This window comes from Lepisosteus platostomus, chromosome 10 (genome assembly GCF_059453375.1).
Source record: "Lepisosteus platostomus isolate fLepPlt1 chromosome 10, fLepPlt1.hap1, whole genome shotgun sequence".
NCBI classification, from domain to species: Eukaryota; Metazoa; Chordata; class Actinopteri; order Semionotiformes; family Lepisosteidae; genus Lepisosteus; species Lepisosteus platostomus.
In genome coordinates this window covers 54,485,295-54,503,603 of record NC_142620.1, presented here as the reverse complement: position 1 = coordinate 54,503,603, position 18,309 = coordinate 54,485,295, and the positions used below count along the sequence as shown (strand labels likewise).

Here is an 18,309-nt window from a genome sequence, read left to right as displayed (position 1 = left end):
AAAACCGGCGTCTCCCCGAGTTACAGAAGGGGCTGTGCTCTAGTTTTCCCCAGGTTTAATTTCTGACACGGTTAGAGAAATATAAATTCCTGATTACTGTTTTCTTTAAAGAAATGCACATGTTAATAATGTCAGCAAAAGAGGTGAGGTCGCCTCAAGTCAAGTCCAGGTTATTTTATCGGTTTTCTTTCGACCAGCTGACCAGCGATGGAGTTTTCTTCGTGGGGCATATTTCCACGAAGTTTTGCTGCTGTCATCCAAGACTATTTCCCACACAAAGCCGGTAACTCCTTAATCTCGTCACTTTGTTTTGTCCCAAAACTGTCTGATTTTGAATGTGAGCACTTTGAACTATCCGTCTGTAATGAACTGTATCTTAGACAACTGACAGAGACGACAAGTAGCTGTTGACGTGGTATTTTCTATTATGGATCCAAAACTATCATATCAGAAAACCGAATAAAATAAAATGTACAGATAACAACCACATATTATTAGTTTTATTTATTATATTTAGAATTGTTTTTTTCCCCAATACAAAGCAAGTAATAAGTGAAAAAACATGAGGGAAATATTAAAAGGTCAATATATAAAATACTTTTTACATGTTCATGATTTAACAAGAGCTGCAGATAATGCATTTTGCATTTTAACTGTGCTTTATGGTACCACATTAAAAAAACAAAACTAATTGCTGATTTAGGTATAAAAAATATTAAAGAAATAATTCATACCATAATTTTGATTTAACGTTTTAGGCACCAGAGAAATGTTAACCAGTTCAGTACTTTATTAATCCATTCAATATCTGTAGCATTGAAGTTCATGTTAAACTCTGAGACAACTGTACAGCTACTGTACATCACATACAGTTGTTAATTGTAAATAAAGGCTTTTAATTTTTTTTGTTAGACAAATGCTCACAAACCATGCAATAATAATAGTAATAATAATTCTCATGCCTTCTTCACAGAAATAAAGTTTCAGCGCTCAAGAGGTTTCCGGGTGGGTTTTTTTACGTCTCTTTCTTTGCGGTGGGGCTCTCTGGTCCCGATCCGGCTGGACTGCAGCGTGTCTCCAGGTCCTGCAGGCGTCTCTGAGGCTCCAGCCCCTGAAGAGAAGCTGGGAGAAGCTGTTAAAGGGGTCCCGTTGAGCCCGTGATGAGCTGATCCGGGTCACTCCGAGCCCGGCTGTCCCAGAACTCCGGCGTGCCGCTCCCTAGGGGCCGGAGGCCTGGATCTTGTGGATGGCGTAGGGGCTGGAGTCGCCCGGCAGCCACATGTCCCCCTCCTGCAGCTCCTTGCCGTCGCCCCTCTCCTCCATTTCCACGGTCAGCTCGGAGCTGAAGAGGGTGTCGGCCGTGCGGTAGGCCCAGGTCAGGCGGCGGAACGAGGAGTCGGAGGAGCTGTCGTCCTCCAGGTCCGCCACCAGCTCCCGCCGGGCCGGCGCCAGCGCCGCCGCCTTCCGGGCCAGGCGGGCCTTCCGGGCCACCTCGAGCTCCAGCCACAGGCTCTTCACGTCCCGCAGCACCATGGACTTCAGCCCGAACACGCACAGGAGGAAGACCAGGCCGGCGCAGATCCCCGAGACGAAGTACAGGGCCACCGTCTCGGGCAGGCCTGGGGAAAGAGCCGGCAGGGGCGGGGCTCGTCAGGCTCGTCAGGCTCGTCAGGCCCGCCGGGCCCGCTCTGTCTGGTACAGCTCAAACAGGGACGACACCAGCACCCTGATGGCTGCCAGAGTCAGTGTTTCACACCAAATAGAACACACCGTGTACAGTAACAGAAACAGAAAACTGGGGGGGGGTTGCTAATATGTAATAGGATGGGTAAAATAAGAACCGGCATGCAGACTTAGTCCTTCCTCTTGTTGCGTTCATGGAGCTACTGCCTCTGCAGTGCCCTGGGCTCGCTGTTTAGGAGCCATTAGAGACCTGGACCTTTCTCCACACACTCTCACTTTCACTCTGCCTGACGCCCAGACCACACTGAACCAGACACGGAGGACCTTGGGGCTGATCACAACACACAGCGACGTACCCCAGACTCGGGCAAAGACCTCCAAAGCACTGGTAAAAACCACCACCTTCCCATGAAGCCTGGACACTCCGGGGCCAGTGTACCAGCCTCCTGTGGGTGAAGAGGGACTGGGCTTAGGGGCCGCTGAGAAGGCCAGACCAGTATGTTTAACCCTGCGTGTGCCGTGCTGGGAGCCTGCCAGCGGGGGCACCTCAGGCCGTCCTGCCTCACCCCCGGGGACGTGCAGAGCTCTCAGCGAAGGGCCGTGTATCTCTATTGATCGCCTTGTGATCTGCTGTCATTTCCTTCACGCTGCTCTGGGACTGAAATATGGCATCTCTGCTGGCGAGCCGGCGTGTGCAAGGAAAATGACAGAGATGTCTTTTGGACACGGATTCTAAATGTTGGCGTGACCAATAAATATTGTTAAATAACCCGTTGAGTTTAAGCAAGATGTATAAAATCATCGCTTGTTCAGATCTTTTCTTGCTAACACTTTAAAGATCAGGAAAATGGGAGAAAAACCAAGATAGTTAAAGAGTCAGTGATTATTGATACAAAAACTAGGGGCTCGCATGTTTTGGCCTATTTTCCTCGATATCCATACTCATAATTCACGAATGAGGTGCCACAAATGCTGAACCAGAAAGGAGTGTTCTCGCCACTGTGGGTTTTGGAACCCTTTGTCTCGTGTCCTCTGATGTCTGGTGTGGATACTGCAGGCCGCTGTCCGATAAGAGCGCTGATAAACGTGAAAGCTCCAGGACAGCCCGCGGGTCTCTCACCGTGAGTGTAGTCGGAGATGGAGAAAGGGTCTGGAGAGCCCCGTCCCAACTCCTCCAGGAGAACTCTGGGCACTGGAAGACAGGGAGAGTCACAAACACAAGGGAAGGAGCCCTCATCTAGAGAACTCGCAAAAAAACATAAAAGGCAAGCTGGCTGACAGACAGGGATCAAAATCCCAATGTGCAACTGCCTGAGGCAGATCGTCTTTGATTACTGATTACAGGAGGCTCTTATTTACACAAAGTGTGGTGGGAGTGTGGAACAAGCTGCTCAGCTTTTCTCTGTCATGGAAGAAGGGGAAGAGGTGGGATGAGATCTAGGACCAGTTGGCCTCTAGCAAAAAAGAGCTAGTGAGGCTGAACACTCTCCTCTCCTTTTTCTCATCTTTCTCCAGTCCTCCTTTTCCTGTCATTTCAATCTATTCAAATTAACCGTGGACATTGACAGATGCAGGGCAAAGGCAGGCCGCAAAATTTGCCCGTGACAAGGAATATTTAAATTGCGTTTTTACACAGTCTCACTCACCACATGCATAGGACACACGGAGGTGCTTCTTCATCCCCGGAAAACAGGGGTCGCCGAAGCTCTGCGTGTCCGCGAGTACCGAGCAGTTCGGTCTCCCGTGACACCTGCGAGACACCTTCCTCAGAGCCGACGGGGACAGACACTCTGCAAAGCACCACAACAATGCAGGGTTGTCCGATCGGCCTCATTCATACCGATTGTGCTGCTTTATAATCGTGTTGTTTTCTTCACGTCTTTTTTGTTAATCCGAAGGTACTAACGTTTTTTTTTTTCTTCGATGCAATGCAAGTGTTCGACACCGAGTCGACGAAATTTAAATGACAGTGCGATGGCAGGTGTTATCCACTAGAGGGGGCAATTGCCCGCAAACAAAAAATACTGTTACTGCCCGGTGCGAAAAGCTTTTCGCTTTTACGTCTAATGTGAATGGGTGTATTTATTCTCTACATTACCCTCAGCATATAATGCCTTGATAAAAAAAAATGTATTCATTGAAGCCGATAAAACATATCGCCAAGAAGCTCCTTCTTCTAAAAACCTGGGGTGCCCACAAAGTGACCTACAAAATCTGATGCATATCCTGGGGTCCAAGGTGAGAGCTGTTGCGCTCCTTCAGGTACATTTGTGAGCGGCCGCTAGTTGCTGGACCCGAGACAATCCTTCTGCAAACTGGCTGAAGGGGTTGTGAACATGCCCTGACGGTACAGTCCGGTTCCTGTGGTCGGAGAACCGGCTCTGTCACCCAGTGATTCTGGACACCCGCTGCCACAGCACGACACTGCCCTGGAGGGTTGTCTGCAGTCGAGGGTCTTTACCCTGCTCCGGGCAGTGACAAACTACGTTATCTCCTTTCTCCTCCCCTCCCCAGAGCCCCCCTGCTGTGCTCTCACCCATGTCCGGCCCGGAGGCCGGCTCGTCCGGGCACTGCGGGCTCCCGTGCAGCAGGTGTCCGAAGGTGGCGGAGTAGATGGCCAGCACCGTGTCGTTCCGGCACACCAGCCGGAGCCTGTCGTTCTCACACGCCAGCTTGCTGCGGTGATTCTCTGCAGGGTGGGGCCACACGCGGGAGAACAGGCACGCAAATTAGCTGCGTGTTTTTAATCTGTGCACGCTGGGGCGGCAACGTTTTTTAAGAAACGTGTGTTCCCCAGGGCCTCTGATTTAAATCTGAAACCAAACTGAAGTACATTGACCTATAGTAATTACAAATAACGGTACTGTTTACTCGTAGTATATTAAAAGCTGAACTGCACCATATCGGCTGCACTGTAAGTGTTGCTGAAACAGACGAGCGTTCATTTCACATTCCATTGGACTCGGGATACAGTGTTCGCACTGCTGGAAAGGACGGCCTTTGGAAAACCCTGGGAGCTGGGAGCTGCCAGACCTCATGTTTAAGGAGAATAACAACACCCCAGTTAACAATGTCAGCACCATTCTCCCTGACAGTAGATCATTTGACCGCTGGCAGGTGACGTGATAACTAGTTCTAGGCCTCATTTTTGGCAACTCGGATAAAACCTCCCCTCATGCAGCAGGAGTTTTCAACAGCGAGGCTTGTGGCAGAGGGGCGTGAGTGCAAACTAAGGGAAAGAGCATTAAGGACTGAGAACGGGGGGGGGGGGGGGTACCTCTTCACACAAAGGGTGGTGGGAGCAGGCATCAGGCTGCTCAGCCAAGCGTGTGAGCCCTTGTACCGAACGAGCTCCCGTCGCTTGCAAACCCTCTTATGTTCACATGTTGCTCGCAGTAACATTTAAGATCGGAATGTCCCGGTGTCCCACCTGGCCTGCACTTGTAGGACACGATCAGGTACTTGCTGGTGCCGGGACAGGGGTCCAGTCCGAACACGCGGCTGTTCACCGGCAGCTGGCAGGATCGCTGGTCCTGACACTCGTCCACGACCTTCTGCTGTCGTGCGGAGAGAGGGAGCGTCAGTGGAGAGTCTCCCGTCGCTGCTCCTGACCCCACTGCCTGTCTCCGGCCCTGCGCCTGTTGAATAGGGTGCTACAATATCCTTCCTGGGTCCGCGTAAACTCACCTCCACACCGGCTGCGCGGCTGCGCGCTTCCTTAGGCGACGGCAAACACGTCAACGACTTGAAGAGCCGCGTCGGATCGCGAACTCGAGCGTTCGGGTTCCCGCGTGTCCGCGCAAGCCTACCCTACACGGAGCTCCCCACACCACGAATGATCTCCACGTCTTTTCCGCCAGCCGTGGCTCCATACCTGGGCAGCTATGCCGGACGTGCAGTCGGTGCTCCCTCCCGCGCCGTCCTCGGGGGCTGCACCTGGGCACAGGTACTCGCTCGGCACCCGGCGGCCATAGAAGGCCGACAGCACCGCCACGGCCGTCCTGAAGGGGCATGTGACCGCCAGCTGCTGGCCATCGCAGGCGTGGGCCGTGTGGTTCCTCAGGATCTTGTGCAGGTACACTGCAGGGCGGGCACGGCAACAGGCAGGGTCACCGCAGCACAGCGGACCGCACGTCAACACGTTTGTTTGTTTTTTAATGAGTAACTCAGACTTTGGCTCTTCCTAATAATAATAGCATTTTTTAAAGGCATTAGTCGTGCAGGAAGGGAAATTAAGATGTGTCACCTATAGCTGACGATACTATTATTTTATCTTAAGAATAGTAAAGAGGTTTTACATGTGTTCTCATCAGTCTCGGGGCTGTATTTCGGATATTAAGAAATGTGAACTGTTTCCTCTTCAAGATTCTCATTCAGATGTAATAGTTAAATACACCTGTAAAGAACGTCGTTAATTATCTGGGAATTATAATCTGTAGTAGACACTAGTAGATTCAAGAAAATGCAGACTGGACCGATGTTTATGGAAACGTCGCCACATACAGAAGCCAGAATCACACAATACATAAATTACAAGTTTAATTTGTTTTCCCGTTTCTGAGAAGTAAACCTGTGAGTAATCGCCTTTAACATGACTAAATCTTTTTTTTTTTTTTTTTGCCATGACTAGATCTGCGCTTGTTCTGACAGACGTAATAGCACATGGAACGCCCGGTCTGTGGAAACGCCTCGCACTGATGGATGTCTAGTGTCACGCTCAGGCGTGGGCAGGGCACATCTCGGACTCCTCTGCCCAGACACACACCCAGTCGGGCGTCTGCGTACCAGGCGCCTGGGGACAATGATCTATTCTTAGTCTGCAGGACGGTCAGATATCCTTAGAAGGAGACGGCCTTTCTGAAGTAAGCAGTGCAGTTCAGTGTATTGTTATTAGTAATAAATCAGTGGTCTTTTCTGAAAGATAGTACCTAAGATTGGACGAGATGTTCTATTTTACTTCTATGCATTTTGTGGTTACAGACGCCATTGTGTGGTGTTGCAGATTTTGTATGTACAAGTCTACACCCGTGAAAAAAAAAAACATAAAAATGTATTTTTTGCAAAATACTGTGGAATTTTAAACACACTCTAAAAATTGCTTTTGAATTGCATTACTGAAAAGGCCAAAATCCGACCTCCGCAGTACAGTTCTCGCTGAGCTAAGGGCTGAAACGCAATCAGCACCTCCGATTCCAGGATTGGAAAGCCTCGGTTATTCAAACCTGGTTAATCCGGAATTGGACGGAAGCCCTGGTATTCACGCGGAGTGACATCTGAGTGGGGCCGCGGTTCATGCAGGCCCGGGTTCGGAAGAGACTGAGAAGGGTATTTATTTCACAGTGTAACACCCAGGCCTTTCTGAGCAGCCGTGAGACCGGCGGTGCTCTTGCTCGGTACATGCTGTAGCCCGTCGGGGTGTGAGAGAGCCATCCTTTCACCGCCCAGAGCGCCCAGCACCTGCGACCCCTGGCGTCCTTATTTACAGTGATCTAATCAGAAACCACGGTAGACATTCAAGGAGCTCAAGAGCGCGCCAACCTTTCACATTCCAGCTCCAGGCATCATCCCCGTCTAGAATAAACACTTTTATCACACATAACACATATTGTATATAACATTAGATAAACGCAAAGATAGGAAAACCCATTAACTTAAATGTATGTCTAATATGTATGCATGTTGCATGACTGCGAGAAACGTCTATATTGTTGATCTATTTTTATTGTATTGTTTCAAAGTAATTCTTGTTAAATGTATGTGTTACTCGTAAACACGGGAGTGTTGAACAAGCTGCCCAGACAAAGCTGTGGAAGATGATATCCTGGTTTCTTCTAGAAACTATTACCTACTAAGAGCCTTACCGGCGTGTTTGGCCGAATCGCCTTGTCTCGTTTGTAACCTTTATTCTGTTCTTGTGCTAACTTATAGCAGTCTTTCAGTAGCGCAATAAAAGATAGCCTTTTCACGTTTTTCTAAGTTTCGCTACAAACTTGTTTATGATACGTTTTGCTCACAAAGCATTATTATTTAGCCTTAGATGTACTTTTATCCCTGACTATTTCCCGTCCGGAAAGAGAAGGTTCCCAAATGTCAGAATGGAACAGCCCGGACGCAGCGCTTTCCTCACTGACCTCCACAGCTGCTAAATCTGCAGGCGCACCGAGCACGACAAGGACTGCGCTCTCTCTTCTTCACTCCCTGAAACTCCGACGGGCCGGTGTCGCTGAAAGAGAATCGGGATCACGGTCACTCACCCGAAAAATCAGGAGCCGCACCTAGGCGATGTGGGCAAAGGGCGACAGAAAGAAAAGCTACAACGCAGAGAAATGTCCTCCTATTGTACGAGACGGGCATGGTGCGGGATCCACATGGCGACCTGGCCGGATTGGTGGCGCTGCCCCGCGGGCCAGTGCCACAGACCCACAGCGGTCAATGGCACCGTTGTCCGCGGGGGAGAACAATGCTCTTCTTCACCGGGGCCAGAAGCAGGCAGCTGACTCTTCCCTATTCACAATTACGACTGCTAACACAATCGCTGGCAGCTCGTGGCGCGATGCCATGTAATGATGCTCTTGTTTTAGGCCTTAAGAGTACCCTCGATCAGCCCTGTTCTCGGGGAGAGCATTTCCCTATTTGTGCCCGTGTCCGCAGGATTAGGGTTAACTCTTCCTGGATTAGGGACAGCCTGCAGAAGAGCAGCATGTGTTATAGTGTCATAAATTATTTCGTTACACTGAACGTACCACTGGCCACCACCATCCCAGTGAATAGTTTTGTCTGCTTTGTAGACTGAGCGCACTTTCATGAAAATGACCAAATCCAAGTGGGAAATGCAGTAGGATGTGCTTCAAAAGATAAGGGGGAATTTTTCGGTTTTGCTGCCAGCTTGTGTAACACTTAACGATTACCTAGAAATGGCTGTTTTTCTCCGTTAAATGGCCAGTTCCTCTTCCTGCAGAGAGAGTGAGTATGTGTAAATATTTTATGATACGTCTTTGTTGTAAATGTCTGTAATATGTGTGTAGATTTTATTTTACTTTTATTTTTTCTTTTGTTTCATGTTAATTTTTATTATTTTTATCTGTTTTGGCCACACTGATTGTACCCATCGGTCATGCTAATAAAGCACCTTGAATGGAAAATTGAGTGACAGCGACAGGTCAAGAGGTGTCACGTCTCTTCACTCGCTTCCTGGTGATGTCATAGCCTAGCTGTGCACCGGGCTTCTACAACATCATCGTGACCCGCCGAACGGCAGTCTTTCGTTTCTCCACTCCCTGTCAAACTCCTCCATTTACTTTCTCTGACTTTTTCACTTTATTGTTTTTTTCTGGCCAATTCTCACGGGTGACATACTGTATTTGTCAAAAATGAAATAGCAAATGCCAAGCACAATTTAGTAAAAGTCACCCCCCCACACACACAAACACATCCCATAATTGAAATTGTGTGTTAAGAGATTTCACTCTTGCGAAACTGTAATGGTAAATGTGTCATTTTCACGGATCACTGCTGGCTCTCGTCCCCAGCGCCGCCGCCCTGCACGGCCTGTCCAGCTGTCCAACTGCGAGAGATGTGGGAGACGGCTGCTCAGCTCACGAGGAGCTGCCAAGACAAATAAACCTCTTCACCCTGTTCTTCAGAGACTCCGCTCTGGAATGAGAGCTGCAGAGGGTAACCTCTTCCTCCTCTCGCTGCAGGAGAGCCCTAGGAGAGAATTCGGAGCCGATCTAGGAGAAGAGTTCAGTGACACACGGCAGGCACCCCGTCTCAGAGATGCTGGAAGTCTTCATTCTGAAACCATCAGCCCGGGGACTGAAGGGAGGGGGAGGAGGTTTCTTACTCCTGATCTGGTTTGACAACCTCATCAAGTGAGGCTGACGAGGACGAAGGCCAGTCCGTGAATCTGCCGCTGTTTTCATCTCCTTACAAGGCCGCGACCGGACTCCTGCCAGGGGGCACTGTCCAGGAGAGGGCCTTGCCACGCTCTGACCCCTGCGGCACACTGCGAGTCGGCAGGATGGGGGGCTCCCCCAGAGAGCAGGGCGCTCGTGTCCTCAGGGGGGTGCTGGAGGCGATCGCTCGCTGGCCTTGGCGTCTCTGGGGCGTTGAGAAGGCCCTCTGCGCAGGGCCCTGGCTGCACTTCCTCTGCTGTGTTTGTGTGAGTCACTTCATTTCCAGGATTTGTTGGGAGTTTCCAGGTCGAGCTCTTGTTTTTCATCCTCTCCGTCGCTCATGGAAATCCCCTCCCCCCTCTCGGGCGCAGGGCAGGACGCTGAAACAGCCAGGGCCCAGACACTGCGGCTTTGATATCTGGGTGAACTCCCGCCCTGTCTCCCGGGGGATCGTGCTTTTGCAGGGTTTGAAGAACGATGTCAAGAACGATAGCACCATCTCCAGAGCAGCACTGTCTTTCTTGTAACTTGCTGGTTAAAATTGTCCACAATATTCTAAACAACTTCTTAGTCTTAGCAGTGGTTTGTACATTTGTAGAACAGCCTCCCATGATATAAATTCTGCATTTGTACTGTCACTGATGAAAGTGATGTGTCAACATAAAGACTTCAGTCTTTTTTTTATGAAGCTTGATGTTTCCCATTCAATGTTTGGAGCACATGTGTTTGCTAAGGGAAATAGAAAACCCTGCACATGTCCCAGTAGATGTCATCTGCCAGGTGTTTGCCCCTTGCTGATCCTCTGAAATTTCTTTTGCAGCTTCAACAGTGCTTGCTAGTGGCAATATCATTGCCCAAGAGGTCCGTTTCAGGTGCAATTATTGCTGGTTGATAACGTATCCTAGGAGTGTTCTAATCCGAGGAGTTTGGTATGATCTGCAGGCATGACTTGTTTGCAGAACACTAGTTTATCTCACCCAATTTGAGTATTCACCTCTTATACTGTATGTGCCCTCTGTTTCCTGTCTATGAACCACTTCATAATATTGAATATGTGTGTATTACCTTGAATGCCTATTGCCTGCAATGTGAGAATTAATATTTGATGGGGAACTTTTATCAGGAGCCTTCTGAAAATCTAAGCATACCGTGCTACGTGATCTGTCCATTACTGCTGAAACTAGTTAAGTAAAACCTGCATTTTTCACTCCGATACACAATGTCATCATTTCTGAAACCAAATCAAATTCCCCAGCAGCAGTTATGAAATCCCCTCAAAACCACCCATTAAAACAAAACAGAAACTTTTCACCGGCCTGCTTCACTGATTGTGTTCCTCTGTACTAATTCTTTGTGCTTCACTAGAGGGGTCTGCATTCCGATTCACGCTGAGAGAAGTTGATCACGGTAATGAGAAGGGGGCACATATCTACTACCCCCTTCGTCTCACCAGCTCTAACCATTAATCCAGCACACCTTATTGAGAAATCAAGGTATAAGGTACAATATAGAAACTGGCTTCCTCATTAAAATATACACACATGTGGAAATAATTAATCCTGATATCAATAATCGGCTGTCTTCAGGTGTATGGCACCTGTACTGAATTGATGCTCTACATACTCCATACCAGCAGTGCCAGACTCAGAGCTGCAGGCCGGCAGTTTTTTTTTGAGTGTCTTTAGATCTGTTAAGCTGCACCACTCTATAAGTAAGTCTCTGGGTTGGTTAAGAAGGAATGAAAGCCTGCAGACACAGCAGACCTGCAGGCATGGATGTGGACCACTGCGTCCACCAAGTCATATCGAAAGAGGCACTTCCTCACACAAAGGACTTCCCCACTCCAGAAGTGAGAGTTTCTACTATTTACCGCCAGAGGACTAATGGCTGACTGATGTGAAGGCCAGCCCAAAGCTCCTTCGTGCCCCTGCTCAGGATATCCATGCTCTGAGATCCAGGGATGCTTCCTGCCACATCAGAAATCTCCCACATTGCTAATGCAAGACCCTGCTCCACCAGTCTCTGCTCCGACGCTTCCTCACACGCGCAGACAGAGCTGGGCTGCTTCTTCTCTCTGCTCGGCAGGTATCCCGGACCGCCCAGTGAATTCATACAGAAGGAAGAGAGCAGTACAGACGGTACTGAGTCACGGGGGCTGGTGCATAACTCTTTCATGCCACTCTGTAATTATTCATGAGCACCGCTAATTCAGGTGCAAGTGTATTGTTAAGTTGGTTTTTTGTTGTTGTATTTTGCCATCACAAAGTATAGTATGAATTTTAAATTACTACTGCATGGGGCATTTCAACTTACCAAAACAAATAAGGAGACACAAAATAGTAACAGTTCTGCAGCAAAATGTGTTGAATTGTTCCTCCTTATACAGTATATATATATACTCAGAACAGCATCAGAAAATGATGAAACGTGCGCACATTGTAACATATTCATTTCTAGACCACATCAGCAGGAGCGGAAGTGAAAGCAGCGTCTCTAAATTTAATCTCCAGAACCAAAGAGGAGACATAGACATACTTTGTGTTTGTTCCTTTTTAAAAAAAATCAGAAGTCAGGTGAAGAGCTGCAGCTGTGGTTACTGTGCTTAATCAAAAAGGCTGCGGGCCCTTTCGTGAATTCCTAATAATTCTTTTGTGTCGCCTGTTGTCACCATGTCAGAATTACAACAGCCTTTTTCCATATTATCATAACGATCTCTCTCAAAAGGCTCGGCACACTCGAGGGACCTTTCCTCAGGGGGAGTTTCTTGTTTCCGGTTGGCGCTCTGTCTGTTCAGACCCCACACCCCTCTGATGGGCCCACCCCTAGCGGCTGTTTCGCCAAGAGCTCTCCCAGACGATGACTTGGAGGACCAGCAGGAGTCTGACTGCACACCAGCGGAGGGGAGTCACATTGCTTCCTGGAACAGCCTCCCTCCCTCGCTCGCTCTCTTACTTTAGTGTTCTGAGAGGTGGGTCCAGCGCACAGTTAAATGCAGCCCCTGAGTGTGGAATAACACTGTCAGATAAGCCAGGAATCACTGGAAAAACAGTATAACTGCAGAACAACATGGCTCTCAGGAGATCCAGCAAAGAACCCAACATTGAGCTCTTCATAAAGGTTAGCCCTTTCTTTCTATTTTTCATTTTTATGTTCTGTTATTTTCTTTTGAAGGTAGGAACTTCTGTCCATGTCCTAAGAGAATTTGTTTGGTAGGGTAAAACGCACTGCTGTAAGAATATAAGAACGTATGCAAACATAAACTGGCAGTTAATTAATCCTTGAGGAGGATCTCATCCAGCTGTTTCTTGACAGACGTCAGGGTATCGGTTTTAACAACATGTCTGGGTGGTTTGTTCCAGACTCCCACAACACTTGAGAGCTGACGATGTTCTTAAACTCTAGAATTGCGCAAGCTTAAAGCAATAATTAAAACAGTGTTCCTTCAGGAAAGAAACAAATAACACTTCTTTCAAATAAACAAGATTCTGAAAATTAGCTGGATTGTATTTGGAATGAGAACACATCCCAGATGTGTAGCTGCTGCAGGAAGCTTTGAAGGGCATCGTGTCAAAAATCCTTGTTTCCTCTGCATAAGAAGAAGACATCAAATAAAAGTACTAATGTGTTGAGAGTGTGTTCAAAGTTTGGGTTGTAGCTAAAACTTTACTATTACCTCTGAGGGGGGTGTGGATGCGAACTGGGGATTTGTTTTTTTTACAAGGATACATTTCTATGGTGTTCATGGTGTGGAAATTCAACAAGTGTTTTATTTTTTAATTTGACTCTTGTCGTATATCTGCTGGTGATAATCCATTAGTGTGAGAGCCTCTGAACACAGCCAAACAGCCAGACCTGCATGTTCAGCTCCCAGAGGGAAGCGCCGCTCGTCGTGTTGGCCGTGCCTGCGTCAGTGAGCAGGGCCCTCGCTCTTTATCAACACAGACAGGCTGAGTACGGGAGCCTTCATCCCCAGCAGTACCTTATCGCCACACAGGCAGCCTGCACGCTCCTGATCTGCCACAGCCCCGGCTCAGACCAGCTGCTCGCTTGGCTGCCTCTTCAGAGGAGGTGTTCCTAGGAGCAAACTGACACACCAGCGTGACCCGACACTTTCCCCAGGACTGCCTTCACGCACACTGGGTCAATAGGGCTTCTGTGTAGGCTGGGGGAAACCATGTACTGTGGGCTTTTAAGAGAGCTGTTATCAAATGACCAGTGAATACAAACATGCAGAAATAATGTGCATGGCCTAGGGACCATGACTTTCTTGTCTGTTACCTGTCAACTCTATTGCCAGCCATTCTCTGCTTCTCTGCTTTCCTTTGTGAATTAATTAGCAACTTTGGTTTTGCTATCCTAAAAATAAATCCTACTTGTCAGGGTAGTTTGCTTCTGCTATATTTTTTTTTCAGATGAAACAAATGGCGGAGTGTCAGCAGCTGCTATAGTCGTCTTTAGAGCTGCAGGTGGAGTAGAGTCCCTTGTTGCCATCGATTACAGAGCAAAGTATGAACAAAGAAGTGTCACCAGGTAGTGGTCGAGCTACCGGCTGGAATCTAACGCATGGTTGTTCCTGTAGGCTGGTCTGGACGGGGAGAATGTGGGCAACTGCCCTTTCTGTCAGCGGCTCTTCATGGTCTTGTGGCTGAAGGGGGTCAAGTTCACTGTGACCACTGTGGACATGAAAAAGTGAGTGTGGCCGCAGAACACTGCGTCAGTACACCAGCTCCGCTCCTGCTGGATTTCTCTCTTCTCTGAGCTTAGAGCGAATTGACAGCCCCTGTGCAGGGGCTCAGCCTCCAGAACACTTTAAATAACAGGGAACAGATTGGGGGTTTCGTGCTCCTGTGCAAGCACAGCTCGAATGCGAGAATCAAAAGTAAAACTGAATGGAACTCCAGGGGAATTCACAGAGGTCCCAGGATACCGAAACACAATCTTAAAGCAGAAAACAGCACGTTCAGAAATGAAGACCGCAGCCCATATCAATACTTCACGCTAGTGTTTCTCGTTGTGAATAGCAACACCTGTTGTTCAAAAACAGGACAATCACATTAACGGAAAAAAAAGGAAATTCCATTTTAAAAATTAGCCTGTGAAGCAAAGGCCCGCCCCTGCGAGTAATACAGAGTTTTTGAAACTCTCCATGACACAATTAAAACTTCAGTTTTGGTACTTTGATGATAGAAATAAGCCAACAAGAGACTCTGTGTTCTTACATAAACGCCGGGACTGTTGATGGCCACAGACAAGCCGGGTTTCCATGGCCACTCTGTGTGATAGGCAGCGCTGCTCTTTCTGATCTCCAGGAAGCCCGAGGAGCTGAAGGACCTGGCGCCGGGGACCAACCCTCCTTTCCTCCTGTTCAACGGGGAGCTCAAGACAGACTTCCTCAAGATTGAGGAGTTCCTGGAGCAGACGCTGGCTCCCCCCAGGTAGGGCGGGAGAAAACGAAAGGAACACGCAGAGCCTGAGTACAGCTGGACCTCGCCGTCTGGCCCTCGCGCTCTTCTTTCAGTTGAAAGTTGTCCTCAGTGTCCGTGTGTGCCTCAGTCAGCTCCCACTTCCCTCGTCTCCCCCAGGTACCCTCGGCTCAGCCCGCTGAACAAGGAGTCCTTTGACGTGGGCAGCGACATCTTCGCCAAGTTCTCTGCTTTCATTAAGAACAGCCCGGCCAACAAGAGTGAGTAGGAGATGAGCAGCACGGCCCTCCATGCTTCAGCCAGCCCTGCACACCCTAGCAAAGCAGGTTTCCATACCTGCTCCTCACCCACGTGCTTATGCAGCTGCCCAAGATGATGAAACACCTAAAAGGCTGTCCTGGAGAGACGAGCATGTTTGTCTCTCATTCCTCAGATCTTGAGAAGGCCCTGCTGAAAGAGTTCAAGCGCCTGGACGACTACCTGAACACTCCGCTCCCCGAGGAGATTGACCCCAACAGCACAGAGGATCTCCTCGTCTCCAACAGGAAGTTCCTGGATGGCGACCAGCTCACCTTGGCCGACTGCAACCTGCTGCCCAAGTTACACATCATCAAGGTGAGACCTCTCTGGCACTTCACTCACGTGGCAGTGCGTTATCAGGTACTACATGCGACACGTGAGAATTTAAGATGCATAAAACACATTCATTTTGAAGATATACTCCTCTAACAATGTATGGAGAAAATTTGTGTCTCTGGTGAATAGGACTTTCTAGCTTAGTGCTAGGTTAACTGATCGCTGATTGTGCAACAAATCTTGAGCAGGAGGATCAATTAAGCAAATTAATTAAAGTAATTGATGTCCTGCAATTGAATGAAATGGGTTGCCAGGTTTGCCTCCTGCAATTGCAGGTGGTTTAATCAGGAAAAGTCCCCTGAGAGCTTTCGAAACACACAATGTGGTTTCACTCACACACAGGCAGAACGCCAGACTGGAGTCCCCTCTGCTTTGTTTCCAGATTGCCGCCAAGAAATACTGTGACTTCGACATCCCCAGCCAGTTCACGGGCGTGTGGCGCTACCTGAAAAACGCTTCCGAGAGAGAGGAGTTCAGCCACACGTGCCCCGCTGACGAGGAGGTTGAGAGGGCCTACCTGGGGGTGGCCACCCAGAGGAAGTGACCAGCAGGAGCCCGAGAGTCGTGGGGGGAGGAGGGGGTACCTTGCTGTTTGTTTTTTTAAAGAATGAAAATGGTAGAATCTGGCATCCAAAATGTCCCTCCAGGCAAAAAAAGTTCAGAAATGTCCAGTGCCAAAACTACCTTAGGATTCCATGCCATCTAGGGATTCAGTACAACTTACTCCAGGGCCAGTGAAGCATTGAGTCTCACTACAGAGCTCCAGGAACAGCTCCAGAGTCCATAGCTACAGTGTCCACCTGAGAGCTCCAGTCTACAGTGTCCACCTGAGTGTTATAGACTACAGTGTCCACCTGAGAGCTCCAGTCTACAGTGTCCACCTGAGAGCTCCAGTCTACAGTGTCCACCTGAGTGTTATAGACTACAGTGTCCACCTGAGAGCTCCAGTCTACAGTGTCCACCTGAGAGCTCCAGTCTATAGTGTCCACCTGAGAGCTCCACGTACAGTGTCCACCTGAGAGCTCCAGTCTACAGTGTCCACCTGAGAGCTCCAGTCTATAGTGTCCACCTGAGAGCTCCACCTACAGTGTCCACCTGAGAGCTCCAGTCTACAGTGTCCACCTGAGAGCTCCAGACTACAGTGTCCACCTGTGAGCTTCAGTCTACAGTGTCCACCTGAGAGCTTCAGTCTACAGTGTCCACCTGAGAGCTTCAGTCTACAGTATCCACCCGAGAGCTACACACTACAGTGTCCACCTGAGAGCTCCAGTCTACAGTGTCCACCTGAGAGCTCCACCTACAGTGTCCACCTGAGAGCTACAGATGGCTACAGTTTTGTGCCTTTTAAAAACTGTGTTGCTCCATACAGTGTCCAGCTCTCCCTACAGAACAGTTGATACCCTGCTTTGCTTTAGCTACAGTTAAAATGGGTACCTGACCCTTCAGCGCCCCTTCAACAGAAAAGAAATCACACCAGCAAAAGAACTCACGGATGATGATGGTCACCAGCCAGGAACAATTCCCAGGCAGTTCTGACAGGTGATAGAAAAATCATTTCAGCCCAGCGGCAAAATAAGCATTTGCTCTTAGCTTGTATGCCAGCTGTAAATAAACCCCTTCTGTTATTTTTTCCACTTAGATATAACTAATATAAATATATATGTTGTAACCTTCAAACACATGATAGATATATCTACAATAGTTTAATACAGTGTACTAGTGATGGACTTGAAAGTGTGAGGTATTTTCAAAGAGACTTTAAACATCATTGAAAACATTTCAGTTGCTCCTTTTTCCTCTTCCCTTTTAAAGACACGTCTACTGATATAACTGGTGTCTCTAAATGAACTTCTCTTAGGTGTGTGGTTTGTCTCCTGTATAGGACTGGAATAGAGTTTGGGTTCTCACCGGGAATAATCTGCATTTTTTTAATGGAACATTTGAGATATATCAGTGGGTTAAAACATCTCATTTACTATTGCATCCCGAAGCCCAGCTCTGCGTGGGGCTGAAATGTGGAAACACACTTGTCTCCCAGTGTGTTGTAAAGTTACTGGCAGCTGTAATGCTGGCACCTCAGCAGGCGAATTCAAACCTTCCTGCAAATACGTCTCGATGGCCCATCCCACACATCCCAAAAATAGAGCTGTACGGTGCTTTTTATTACTTTTACACACTACCCATGTGCGTGCATTAGTGTTGGAGGTGTATGGAGGTGTCTGCACACTACCCTGGGGCAGGTGGCAATGATGACAATCACAGGAGCCGTTAGAGGACTGGTCTGAGTCTGGCTTTGAAAACCCAGGAAAAGCGAGTGTGACGCCTTGAACTGGCTGCAGAGCGCCGGCGAGTGCTTCTGTTCAATACATTGTACTCCTTGTAAAACAATTATTGTATGTACCTGTAAAAATGGCTTTATTGTTTTCTCTGGTGTTTTTATTAAAACTATGTTGTCCACATTCCATGGCCTAGCCTTCGTCTTCACCTTCAAGTTATTGATTTTACAATGATTTCATGAGCTTCACTGTTAGGTAAAATTATTTCCGACATAAAACTGCGCCTACAAAATAATGAAATTCTGTCAAAGGCAGAATGTCGGGGTGTGGCGCGGAATACGAGATACTGAACCAATTTTTATATTTGGAGCAATACTGCCACCCCGTGGGCAAATG

At 48.3% G+C, this 18,309-nt stretch overlaps 2 protein-coding genes and 2 long non-coding RNA genes across 8 annotated transcripts; 3 read left to right on the top strand and 1 right to left on the bottom strand.

Moving 5' to 3' along the window:
- The first annotated feature begins 13 nt into the window (after positions 1-13).
- LOC148654118 (uncharacterized) lies at positions 14-2,452 on the top strand. Its single transcript, XR_015924968.1, has 2 exons — positions 14-283; positions 974-2,452. It is a non-coding gene; the product is annotated as an uncharacterized LOC148654118 (long non-coding RNA).
- Positions 490-8,175, bottom strand: LOC148654117 (protein eva-1 homolog C). Of its 5 annotated transcripts, none has more exons than XM_088597391.1 (8): positions 7,938-8,175; positions 5,558-5,763; positions 5,114-5,321; positions 4,220-4,372; positions 3,330-3,473; positions 2,804-2,875; positions 2,040-2,129; positions 490-1,619 (listed from the first exon to the last, which is right to left on the bottom strand). In XM_088597391.1, the coding sequence occupies exons 1-8, from the start codon at positions 8,035-8,037 to the stop codon at positions 1,219-1,221; spliced, it is 1,374 nt and encodes a 457-aa protein (XP_088453517.1). In that variant the 5' UTR covers positions 8,038-8,175; the 3' UTR covers positions 490-1,218. The 5 variants fall into 5 exon arrangements, with proteins under 5 accessions (XP_088453517.1, XP_088453518.1, XP_088453519.1 ...); XM_088597392.1 differs by having other exon boundaries at positions 5,114-5,240; XM_088597393.1 differs by having other exon boundaries at positions 5,114-5,237.
- Positions 8,176-8,397: 222 nt separating this feature from the next.
- On the top strand, positions 8,398-10,887 carry LOC148654116 (uncharacterized). Its single transcript, XR_015924969.1, has 2 exons — positions 8,398-8,646; positions 9,213-10,887. It is a non-coding gene; the product is annotated as an uncharacterized LOC148654116 (long non-coding RNA).
- A 1,548-nt stretch (positions 10,888-12,435) lies between these two features.
- clic2 (CLIC family member 2) lies at positions 12,436-18,099 on the top strand. Its single transcript, XM_088597397.1, has 6 exons — positions 12,436-12,695; positions 14,158-14,267; positions 14,888-15,013; positions 15,161-15,261; positions 15,435-15,616; positions 16,020-18,099. The coding sequence occupies exons 1-6, from the start codon at positions 12,645-12,647 to the stop codon at positions 16,179-16,181; spliced, it is 732 nt and encodes a 243-aa protein (XP_088453523.1). The 5' UTR covers positions 12,436-12,644; the 3' UTR covers positions 16,182-18,099.
- The last annotated feature ends 210 nt before the right edge of the window (positions 18,100-18,309 follow it).